Source organism: Dermacentor silvarum, chromosome 5, assembly GCF_013339745.2.
Source record: "Dermacentor silvarum isolate Dsil-2018 chromosome 5, BIME_Dsil_1.4, whole genome shotgun sequence".
NCBI lineage: Eukaryota > Metazoa > Arthropoda > Arachnida > Ixodida > Ixodidae > Dermacentor > Dermacentor silvarum.
The window spans coordinates 4216002-4227790 of record NC_051158.1 but is presented as its reverse complement, the minus strand read 5'-3'; the positions used below and the strand labels follow the sequence as shown (position 1 = coordinate 4227790).

At 48.8% G+C, this 11789-nt stretch overlaps 2 protein-coding genes across 2 annotated transcripts in view; both read right to left on the bottom strand.

The window, feature by feature from the left end:
• Window positions 1-11789, bottom strand: part of LOC119452817 (translation initiation factor IF-2-like) — a 51756-nt gene that overhangs the window by 14339 nt on the left and 25628 nt on the right. The gene's annotated exons all lie outside the window — the stretch shown is intronic.
• On the bottom strand, window positions 8907-11650 carry LOC119452815 (juvenile hormone acid O-methyltransferase). The gene is made up of 3 exons (XM_037714773.2): window positions 11024-11650; window positions 9702-9867; window positions 8907-9276 (listed from the first exon to the last, which is right to left on the bottom strand). The coding sequence occupies exons 1-3, from the start codon at window positions 11522-11524 to the stop codon at window positions 9104-9106; spliced, it is 840 nt and encodes a 279-aa protein (XP_037570701.1). The 5' UTR covers window positions 11525-11650; the 3' UTR covers window positions 8907-9103.

Here is an 11789-nt window from a genome sequence, read left to right as displayed (position 1 = left end):
TCGCCGATCTCAGATATGACGCCTGCCAAAAATGTTTCTTTTGCGAACAAACTTCTCGTCAGGCACGACACCAGCGTGCCTCCCAACTCGTCAGTGATTGTCTCAATGCATTGCAGCAGCCTCTCTGATGCTGTCGCACTACTTTCTCCGCCTGGTCGCTTTTATACTCGAAAAGGTCTGTTGCTACCTTTTGCGACTGTGAACGTCAAACAGGGCTCCACAGCTATTTTCATTTGTAATCCCTTCTCATACCCTTGATGCTGCTTCAAGGCGAATATTTTGGCCATGTGGAGGTGATCGACGACGTACAAATTACGGATGTTCCCGAAGCCACGTCCTGCGCCAGTTACAACACGCTCGGTTCTCTCTCTACGTCCGACCCTTTCCCACAGGTGTGTTCGATTCATCTATTGCCGATGGCCTCACCACAGCTCAGCGTTCTCAGTTTCTGCGCATCTTAGAAGAATTTCGTTCTTCTTTTGATGTCGGGCAACCTTACCTGCGCCGGACGTCTGCTGTCACACACCATATTGACACTGGCTGCCAACCGCCATTGCGGCAACGCCCATATCGCGTCTCTGTCACAGAACGTTGTGTGATTAAGGAGCAAGTGGACGATATGCTTCGCCGCGAAGTGATACGACCCTCGAACAGTCCTTGGGCATCTTCTGTCGTCCTTGTTACGAAAAAAGACGGCTCGGTACGGTTCTGTGTAGACTATCGGCGCCTGAACAAGATCACTCACAAAGATGTATACCCGCTGCCGCGAATCTATGACGCTATCGATAGCCTACAGGGAGCAGAATTCTTTTCATCGCTAGATTTACGCTCCGGATATTGGCAAGTACCCAATGGCTGATGTCGATAGGCTGAAGACAGCCTATGTCACACCCGACGGCTTATACGAATGTAGCGTCATGCCGTTTGGACTTTGTAATGCGCCAGCAACCTTTGAACGCGTGATGGCCACAGTTCTGCGCGGTTTGAAGTGGCACACGTGCTTATGTTATCTCGACGATGTTGTTGTTTTTGCCTCTGACTTCACCACGCACCTTCAACCCCTATGGCGTGTTTTGACGTGCTTAGCAAACGCTGGCCTGCAACTGAACCTAAAGAAGTGCCGATTTGCAGCGCGGCAGCTCACGGTACTAGGTTACGTCGTCTCGAAGGATGAAATCCTCCCCGATCCAGCCAAACTTCGTGCCGTCGCCGAATTCCCTAAACCGACGTCCGTCAAAGAATTGCGGAGTTTCGTAGGCTTGCGTTCCTATACTTCAGGCGCTTCATTCGCAATTTCCACGCCGTTATATCGCCCCTGACGAAGCTCCTTGGAAGCAACGAACCCCTCCATTTGTGGTCGTCCGAGTGCGATGAGGCGTTCACTAAGCTCCATCGTTTGCTGACGGCTCCTCCCATTTTGCGCCACTACGACCCAACGGCACCTATTGAGGTACACACAGATGCCAGTGGTGCTGGCCTCGGCGCTGTCCTAGCGCAGCGCAAAGAAGGGTTTCCTGAATATGTTGTGGCATATGCAAGCCGTACGCTCACTAAAGCCGAGACGAATTACACCGTCACGGAAAAAGAATGCCTGGCAATCATCTGGGCGCTTACTAAGTTCCGGCCCTATTTGTATGGTCACCAATTTGATGTCGTCACGGACCACCATGCACTATGCTGGCTGTCGTCATTGAAGGATCCCTCATGTCGTCTCGCCCGATGGGCGCTTCGCTTACAGGGTTACGATATCCGCGTTCTGTACCTGTACCGCAACGGACGCCAACATGCTGACGCTGACGCCCTCTCACGTTCTCCCTTGCCTGACGACAATGCCTGCTGCTCACTATCCCAGCTTGACGTTTCTTCCGTCGACATTGGGACCATCGCTTCCGAGCAGCACGAGGACCCCTGGATTACCTCCACCATAGACTTCCTTGCTGACCCGTCATCGCCGCCAACCATTCGTGCGTTGCGCCGTCAAGCTCGCCTTTTCGCCATTCGCGATGACCTGCTTCACCGACGCAATTACACCTCTGACGGCCGCCAGTGATTATTAGTAATACCTCGAAGCCTGCGTTCTGAAATCTGCGCATCGTTCTACTCTGATCCACAGTGTGCACACTCGGGACTTTTCAAATCCTACCAGCGCCTCCGACAACGCTACTACTGGCGAGGAATGTACAACTACGTTCAAACGTTCGTTCGCTCATGCCCCGACTGCCAGCGCCAAAAATCTTCACCCCAGCTCTCGCCAGCTGGTCTGCAGCCTCTATTCTGCCCTACCCGGCCGTTCGGGCGCGTTGGCATCGATTTGTATGGGCCACTTTCCTTGACGTCGGCTGGTAACCGCTGGACCATTGTGGAAGTAGATCACCTTACACGATACGCCGAAACCGCCGCTTTCCGGCAGCTACAGCGCGCGATGTTGCTTCGCCGATTCATCCTGCGGCATGGTCCACCTCAAGAACTGCTCAGCGGTCGCGGACGCGTCTTCCTGTCGGATGTAGTTGAAGCGATTCTCAAGGAGTGCCACGTTGTTCATCGTACGACTACGGCGTACCACCCTCAAACGAATGGCCTCACAGAACGCTTCAACCGTACACTCGGCGACATGCTTTCAATGTACGTCACCTCCGACCACACGAACTGGGACGCCATTTTGCCCTTCGTGACCTACGCGTATAATACCGCTACGCAGAGCACCACTGGATTTCCACACTATTTCTTACTGTATGGTCGACACCCTTCGCACACCATGGACACCATTATACCGTGCCAGCCGGATGCATCCGAGTGTGTGCCTATTTCTGCCACGGTCAGGCATGCAGAAGAGTGCCGTGACCTATAGCACTGGCCTTTACTTCCGATGATCAAGAGCGCCAGAGGAGCACTCGCGGTGACGCCACTTCCACGGTCACCTTCGATCCGGGAGTGCTCGTGTGGCTCTCAGTCCCTTTCACTGCCTCTGGCCTCTCATCAAAACTGGTCCCGAAGTATGAAGGCCCTTATCGTGTTCTAGAACGCGCATCTCCTGTGAACTACGTAATAAGAACCAGTTGAGGCATCTTCAGACATGCGCCGCCATGGACGAGACATTGTCCATGTCGACCGTCCAAAGCATTACTTCGATCGTGACAAGCTGTTAGGTCGCCGGACGGCTCCTTTATCGCTCCCGGGGGTGATTGCAGTGACGAAGTGAGACGCTAGTGGGTTCAGCGCTACTGGCTCTAAACGCTAGTGGGTCGAGCGCTCTCGCTCAGCAACGGCTCTCGTGCTGGGAAGCTGTGACTGCCCTGTCCGTCGTCGTTGTGCTGCTCCGAGCTCTTCCCAATAAACACCTTTAGAGGTGTAATAATTGATCTGCACATAACAGATAACTATGGTTCCGAGGTTCTAAATTCAACGGCTGTTTTTCTAAAGGCCTCATTGCTGAATTGAACCCAGCTGTTAAGATACGATGTTAAGTGGATTCAATTAAGCTTGACATGCTCGTGCTTGTTCACGTCACAACACGCTAACCGCCGCGGTAGCTTACTGGCGATATCGCTGTGCTGCTGAGCTTGAGGTCGCGGGTTCGATGTCGTGGCATTTCGAGGGGGGCGAAATGCAAAACCGCCCGTGTACTTATGTTTAAGTGCATTTGGTGGCCATAATCATTCCAGAATATGCTACTATGGCACGCCCCCTTACAAGACAGTGGTTACCGCCACTAACACCCCGAAATTTCAATAACTTTGTTCTCAAGTGATTTGATTTATCAATCTGCCGCTCGTTGTCGACACCAACACCGCGAGGACGTCACGTCTCGTTCAACGCGGCTTGGTTTCACAACTTGACAGCCAGTGCGCCCTCTCCAACTGGTGTGAAGTAAAGTATTTGTTAGAGTAGCCGGAGGCTGTTAACGACGGCCTGCGTCCCATGCACATGTCAATTTGTAGACGGAAATGCAGCCACGAAGAGCCGGATTTCGCCCGGAAAACAATCCAAGCTTTCTGCCGTGTTGTGTATCTCATAGGAGTGAATGACTGAACAGTGAACAGTCGACATCGCTAAGTACCTTCCGTCAAGTGGCTCAAAGGGACCGAAGAAAAATATTTTCTTCGCGCTGCTTAACATATGTGAGAGACCGCCCAATTTAAATGTTTCAATACCAGTCAAGGTATGAAATTCTCGAAGGGGCTTATAGATTGTAGTCCAGGAAATTGCAAATGCAATCTCTACGTAGCAAATCTTAGGAATTAAGTGACTTTTATTGAAGTTGTAGTTTGCACAGGCAGTTCTAATGAGAGCGAATCGTAATAGAATGCAGACGTGACAATCATAATAGCTGTTGGGAAATAATTAGAATATTTCATGGGAAGAAAAGGTGGAATGAAGACAAGGAGACGAGTGCGAACTGAACGAAGCGAGTGTTATCAAGGGATTCATTGAAATGAAATGACACAAAGAAAGTTACGTGTAATGAGGAGCTGCGCATGCATAATCATCATCATCATCATCATCATCATCATCATCATCATCATATATTTATGTCCACTGCAGGACGAAGGCCTCTCCCTGCGATCTCCAATTACCCCTGTCTTGCGCTAGCGTTTTCCAACTTGCGCCTGCGAATTTCCTAACTTCATCATCCCACCTGGTTTTCTGCCGTCCTCGACTGCGCTTCCCTTCTCTTGGTATCCATTCTGTAGCCCTAATGGTCCACCGGTTATCCATCCTACGCATTACATGGCCTGCCCAGCTCCATTTCTTCCGCCTAATGTCAACTAGAATATCGTCTATCCCCGTTTGTTCTCTGATCCACACCGCTATCTTCCTGTCTCTTAACGTTACTCCTAAGATTTTTCGTTCCATTGCTCTTTGTGCGGTCCTTAACTTGTTCTCGAGCTTCTTTGTTAACCTCCAAGTTTCTGCCCCATATTGTTACGGGGATAACGTTTATTTAGGGAGTGAGTATGGCTATATACAAGGTTTGGACAAGCAGCAGCGACGGATGCAAGGCTGTCGCGCGCCTCTGGCCACTTCGTCGCCGTCGTCTTCGTGCGACCGACAGTAGCAGCCCCTTCACTGTCTCGTGGCAATATGTTAGCACCGGTAGACTGCAATGATCGTACACTTTTCTTTTCAACGACAGTGGTATCCTCCCGGTCAGGATTAGGCAATGCCTGCCGTATGCACTCCAACCCAATTTTATTCTTCTGTAAATTTCTTTCTCATGATCAGGGTCCCCTGTGAGTAATTGACCTAGATAAACGTATTCCTTTACAGAGTCTAGATGCTGACTGGCGATCCTGAATTCTTGTTCCCTTGCTAGGCTATTGAACATTATATTTGTCTTCTGCATATTCATCTTCAACCCAATTCTTACACTTTCTCGATTAAGGTCCTCAATGGACTGGACAAACTTTATTTGGGTCCTGCAGGACGCGCTTCGGGCGTAGCGGGCGTCTCCCACGTAGGGACCGACAGGGAATACCTGGCGGCCGCTTCGTGGGCCTGCTGGACGGCCCATTGCTGGTCGGCGAGAAGCGAGCTTCTGAGGGACTTCTCACACTTGTCCGAGGTAGAGTCGGGATTAGCGTTTCTGCACTCCCAGAGCATGTGTGCGAGTGTCGCCGTGTATCCGCACGAGGGGCACATGTCGCTGGGGTACGCGTCAGGATAGAGAACGTGGAGTTTGGCGGGTTTTGGGTATGTGTCTGTTTGTAATAAGCGTATGGTTAGCGCCTGCGGTCTGTTAAGTTTGGGGTGTGGGGGCGGAAAGATGCGGCGTCCAAGGTAGAAGTGTTTTGTGATTTCACTGTACGTTATAGGTGCATCCCGGTTGGTCTCTATCTCGGCGAGGTGGGGTTGCCCTGGGACAGCGCGGTCAGTAAGCGCACGAGCTGCGTCGTGGCCGATCTCGTTGAGGTTTTGCGGGACACCCGGCACCCGGCCGAGATGGGCGGGGAACCAGATGACGGTGTGGTGCTTGAGGGTACTCTGATCCGCGCTGCGGAGGATGCGTAACGCCTGGTCCGAGACGACGCCGCGTTCGAAGGCTTTGATGGCCGGTCTGGAGTCGCTGTAGATGACATCCCGTTTGCTGTCGAGCACAGCTAGAGCTATGGCTACTTGCTCCGCTACTTCGGGCTCTCGAGTGAGGATCGAGGAATAAGGTCCTCAATCATTTGTTGTAATTCGTCTCCATTGTTGCTGAATAGGACACTGTCATCTGCAAACCGAAGGTTGCTGAGATATTCGCCGTCGATCCTCACTCCTAAGCCTTCCCAGTCTAAGAGCTTGAATACGTCTTCTCAACATGCAGTGAATAGCATTGGAGAGATTGTGTCTCCTTGCCTGACCCCTTTCTTGATAGGTAACTTTCTACTTTTCTTGTGGAGAACCAATGTAGCGGTGGAATTCTTGTAGATATTTGCTAAGATATTCACGTACGCCGCCTGTACTCCTTGATTGCGCAATGCCTCTATGACTGCTGGTATCTCTGACGCATGCATCAGTGGATGCTAATCAACAGATAATATCGATCATAGTACCTGCAGCACAGAAGCCCGGTACTTTAGCCATTAGGCCACAGATGGATGCCCCAAGAGATGGAAAAGAATAACTGTTCTTGGTGCATGGAGCGACACTCAAGTGCTTTGAAATACTCCGCTGCCTAATTTCAGCCATTCATTGAGTTTTCTCTCCTTTAAATTTCCCTTTCGGTGTGAAGCCTTGGACACGGTCGTACAACTTTATTATTGCAGCAGAAAGTAAAGGGGTTAATTCATTATACCCACAAAAAAACTCGGCTGGCGGCACACATATTAGCTAAAAATTTCAATTTGAAATTGCTGCTTCCATGTCCTTTGTTTTCATGTTGATTTTATGCAATTTCCAACAACGTTTGTTTAAAAAATCGAAAACCCTATTGACCGTTGAAGGACGACACACATACATAGCAGAGAAAACCGTTTATTTTGCGTCTAATTGTGAAAAATACGCCAAGAATAAGCATAATAAAAATCAATAAAATATTTTGCAGAAACGTTTTCGGTAATAGGAGGCAGGCATCAGCTAGAAAACTGGAATTTGGCTTCACCACCTATGGCTTCATTTAGAACTTGTACAGGCAGCGTTACTGAATTTGTGAAGATTTGCATAAGCTGCAGTTGCCGGGAAGCGGCAACTGCAGCTTATGCAACCGTACTATTAACTGCGAAACACTTTCGGTGAGCTCTATGCGCGAAGGCGAGCTTTCTGGTTCTTTTGCTTTCTTCCCCCGCACGGCCGGCGCCGCATCTGCCGCGGGTGCGCGGAGGCGAGCGCCATCTGCTGGTACTGCGACAAACCCAGCGGCGCAGGGGCGCGCGCTTCCCACGTATTTGCCTACAGAGACGACAGACCCGTTGGGAGGTAAAGTTGCACAGCTTCACAGTAAAAACAAGGCAAATATACGTGGTAGCGAAGCTTCCATAGAAGACCATGCGTTCAAAAGATGGCGGCTCATCGGCGGTTCATGGGGCTTAGCGCCATGTGTGTGAGGAGGGAACACTTCCGATAGAAGAAAAAATAATTTGACGTCATAGCCGTTAAAAACAGAAGCGACGTAATTTTTTCTCAACGGCGCGAAATTTGTTTTCGGAGGCCTGCCATTAGAGCTGTATATTCAAATGCCCCGCCATTGGACTTGATGGGCGTTTCGAGCTTTCAGCGCGGAAAGCGATGCAGGAAATGTTCAGCCGTACGGGTGTGGAAATGGCATTGCTGCATAGAACATACTTTCTTTGGAGGCCGACGAAAGTTTTGGGCGTAGAGTGCTCGGGCTTTCGTCGGATGCAAGCCCGCCGGCCAGCTCTGTGGCACGAGAACAACTAAACTGAACAAATATCTGGTGGTCGCAACTAACTACTTTTGACTGAACAGGTTAAGAAACAATGAAACTGCTTGCGTCGCCAAATTCAGACATACGTCGACTAGCAAAACAACACAGCATCTGAGGGGGGCATGTTGTAGCGGGTCAACTTTAAGAGTGCCCCTTTCTGCCCACTTCAAGAGCTGCATTGCATTGCAAGTGATATCGGCGTCAACGCCCGCCGCTATCGGTAAGCGCTCTTACGGTGGGCGCTGAAAAAAGGTATTTATTGATAATGATCAAGTAAAATAGAGTCGTTATTTTCTCGCCATGCGTATATAAAATTAATAAGGAATTTTATTTTCACTGAATGAGTCTAACTGTGCCTCGCTTTATTAAATAACGCTTTTTTCTCTCCCAATATTTGTTCCCTCCAAACATAGTCGTGCTTCAATCGCTGCTCCCATAACCACCCTTGCTGATGTCGGTGACAATTCGTTCTGAACCGCTTTTTGCCCGAAGCTTCGCGACCTATTTGGATCGACCTTGGTAAAAACGTCGAGCAAATGATACCTATAAATATGGTTTTCTTGCGATTTACGATCTAATCACTACACAGTCACTACGTGGTAGTGAAACCTTGGGAACTAAAGAAGGGGTGTGAAAAAGAGTTAGTAAGCTGTACTCAATTCCTTATAAACTTCGTTTTCTCCCTCCCTCACTGACTGACTGACTGACTGACTGACTGACTGACTGACTGACTCACTCACTCACTCACTCACTCACTCACTCACTCACTCACTCACTCACTCACTCACTCACTCACTCACTCACTCACTCACTCACTCACTCACTCACTCACTCACTCACTCACTCACTCACTCACTCACTCACTCACTCACTCACTCACTCACTCACTCACTCACTCACTCACTCACTCACTCACTCACTCACTCACTCACTCACTCACTCACTCACTCACTCACTCACTCACTCACTCACTCACTCACTCACTCACTCACTCACTCACTCACTCACTCACTCACTCAGTCCCTCACTCACTCACTCACTCACTCACTCACTCACTCACTCACTCACTCACTCACTCACTCACTCACTCACTCACTCACTCACTCAAGAGAACGCGAGGGCACGTCGATCATAAAATACATGTAGAACTTCGTAAGCCAAAATGGCGACGCATAGAGACAGCTTATTGGACACACATTTAGCCTCAGTTACTATCACGCGCTTAGGAGACTTATTTCACCCAGAAGACCGACGGCCGTGAACGACATAGAACACAAATTTCATTACGATGGGCTCTCCCGGTGACGTGGACAACTTCCGGTGCATCAGTTCTGCCCACAAATTGCTGAATTCTGCCCACTCTTCGGCGGTGACGGTCGCCTTGAAGGGAATAATATTCAGGAACAGGTCTGAAAAGAGAGAAGATAGATAGATAGTGTTTTGCCACTCTAAGAAATGGCCTCCTAGTCAACGTAAGGAGCTATAGCAACTGCGCGTCGCAAATTGTTCATTAAACCTTGAAAAAGTCAGGCAATATAGACGAAAGTGACTGAGAATTTATTTACAGAATAGTTTCAAGGGTATCACAATATCGATTAGAGGTGGTGTACGCGCCGATATAGGGCCTTCGAGATCGTAAAGAGGGCAGGTGGGCGTGATCTCTGTGTCCCTGGTCCAGAACCATTGCTAACTAGTTCGCAACGGGAGTTATACTTCTGTTGACGCCAAAGAAATTTCCCTATCATATTTATCATAGTTGTTCAGCGTACTGGGATTCTGCAAGGAGATATACGTTAATATAAAAACTTTACATTAGCCTTGAAGCACTTCTCACCGAGAAAATAATCCATGCTGTCAAACTTCCAAGAGGAATCACGAACTTCGCAGGAGATACATTGCAACCCGGTTCCACGTAAAGTGTCTCTGACTTCGGCTTCAATCTTGGCGGCTGACTTGACGCAATTGAAGTCGAAAGAGGCGCTGGCAACATTTCGTGGGTCCTGCGAATAGAGACACGTGTTCAGGTACCAAACACTGACGCGAGATGGTGCTCAATGTACAAAATTAAATCGGATGCAAGGAATGCAAACCAAAGTGGCTATGGAGGTTTACAAGAAGGATAATAAAGAAATTAGAAGGGAAAATTTGTACGATAACACAAAGGGCAGTGCCATGTTATTTGAGGCTTGGTCTTTGAACATTGATAAACTGGATTAATATCTACTACTTGTCGAGGTCGTTAGTCAGTCACACAGGACACTGAGCTATCCAATCAACACACGCTAATCAACCCTGAGTAATAAAGTAATCGAGGAATGAGAGATATTAAAAATATTCTGTGAAGCAAGTATGTGCAAAGACAAGAGTAACTGTTCAAGCAGCTCTTTTCTGTTGTGTACTAATTACAAACATGATAGAATTAGAAAAAGCCTGGGTATGGTGGAAGTTGCTGCCGTAAGCGGTGTATCACAGCTCAGACTTATTCTTTCGAAAAAAGTTAATCTTGCATGAACTAAAGGAGTGAAACCCGACTACTTCGAGGCATCCCGGTTTCACCCCTTCCATTCATGCAAGGGGAACAAAAAGATGCAAGAAGAGACTGCAGAAGGTCATGATCATGACCGTCTACAGTCTCTTGCAACCATAAGTATGTATATCCTCTAGGATATTAGTTTGATCTTTGTCAGAAGTATAACAATATCTAACTATAAATAATGTTCTATAATTTGAAGGCAGATACAGGGAGGGAACATATGTCAATGGTTTAGCAATATTGTTGCCATAAACTTTCACGCATACTGACATTTTGTTTGAGATTGATGTATCATCACCGACGCTGAGAAATGCCCGTGAAGTACTACATTTCATAAGGTGCGCGGTGACATCGTAAACTATAAGATTAAGCCTAAACATCAGCCACGGCACAGTGAACGTCGTCAGTGTGTTCAGGTAAAAAAAAATCGGCAAAGAAAAATAGGGGCAAATTGGGGGTGATGTTACACTCTGACTAACGCGCATGTGCGAATTTCGCTTTTATGTTGGTATTTTACAGGATCAATATTTTTACAGGTTCTTGCACAGCAGTCGGTAATAAGAACTTGAAAATCCACTGTACCAGTGGTGTTTCCTCGGGTGTCAGGCAGATGGTTAGCTTACCGGTATCCGTCCTTTCCATTTCGGCACCCCGCACACCTCTGCCCACACGTCTGCAAAATCGAGGCTGGAGAAAGCGAGCACCAGGCATTCGCCTCCGTCGTTCAGCAACTTGGCGATGTTCGCGTAGGCTGCCCTTGGGTCCTGAATCATGTGGAAGACCAAGAACGAGAAGACCCTGTCGAACTTTCCGTACGTTTCCAGGAACGGACCCAAGTCGGGAGTGGTGATATCCAGGACGTCGTGGACAATGTTCTCGTGCGAAAAGTGTTCGCGCGCGAACTCGATCATGTCGGGATGCAGGTCTGTGGCCACTATCCTTCTACAGGGTTGGCAGTGAGGCAGCAGAAATCGCCGGGCGGAGTGCCCCGTACCGCATCCTACTTCCAGAACTTGCTGTTCCTTGGTTAACGGAACTTCGAAGCGTATATTCCTTAGGACCTCATCGTGTACTTGACTAGGATAATGGTCGTACTTAGCGTAACTGTCCGGGTTGAACTTCATCGTTCTCTGAACCTTCTCAGCTGCCGCAAGAGGGTTCCTCTCTGCGCACTGGCGTCTAATAGAGCAACGGCAAGGCAGTCCCTTTTATTCATTATGGGTGCGATTGTATTTGCATCGGTGGTCGGGGTGTTGAACTACCATGCATTTGTCTGCAGTTATCAGTGAGTGCGGTGTAGGGGAGATTGCGTCAGTCGTCTTGTTATCATTGAGGGGCCGACGACAGGAATAGACACGCACGAGAACAAGCACATGTTTTTTCATGCGC

What these genes read in the sequence shown, in the direction of transcription:
- LOC119452815 (XM_037714773.2), bottom strand. Translation starts at nt 11,524, where the DNA reads ATGAAGTTCAACCCGGACAGTTACGCTAAGTACGACCATTATCCTAGT. An exon ending in AATGGAAAGGACGGATACCG is followed by an intron (nt 9,868 to 11,023) that starts GTAAGCTAACCA and finishes CTCTATTCGCAG; the next exon opens with GACCCACGAAATGTTGCCAG. An exon ending in CAGCATGGATTATTTTCTCG is followed by an intron (nt 9,277 to 9,701) that starts GTGAGAAGTGCT and finishes CTCTCTTTTCAG; the next exon opens with ACCTGTTCCTGAATATTATT.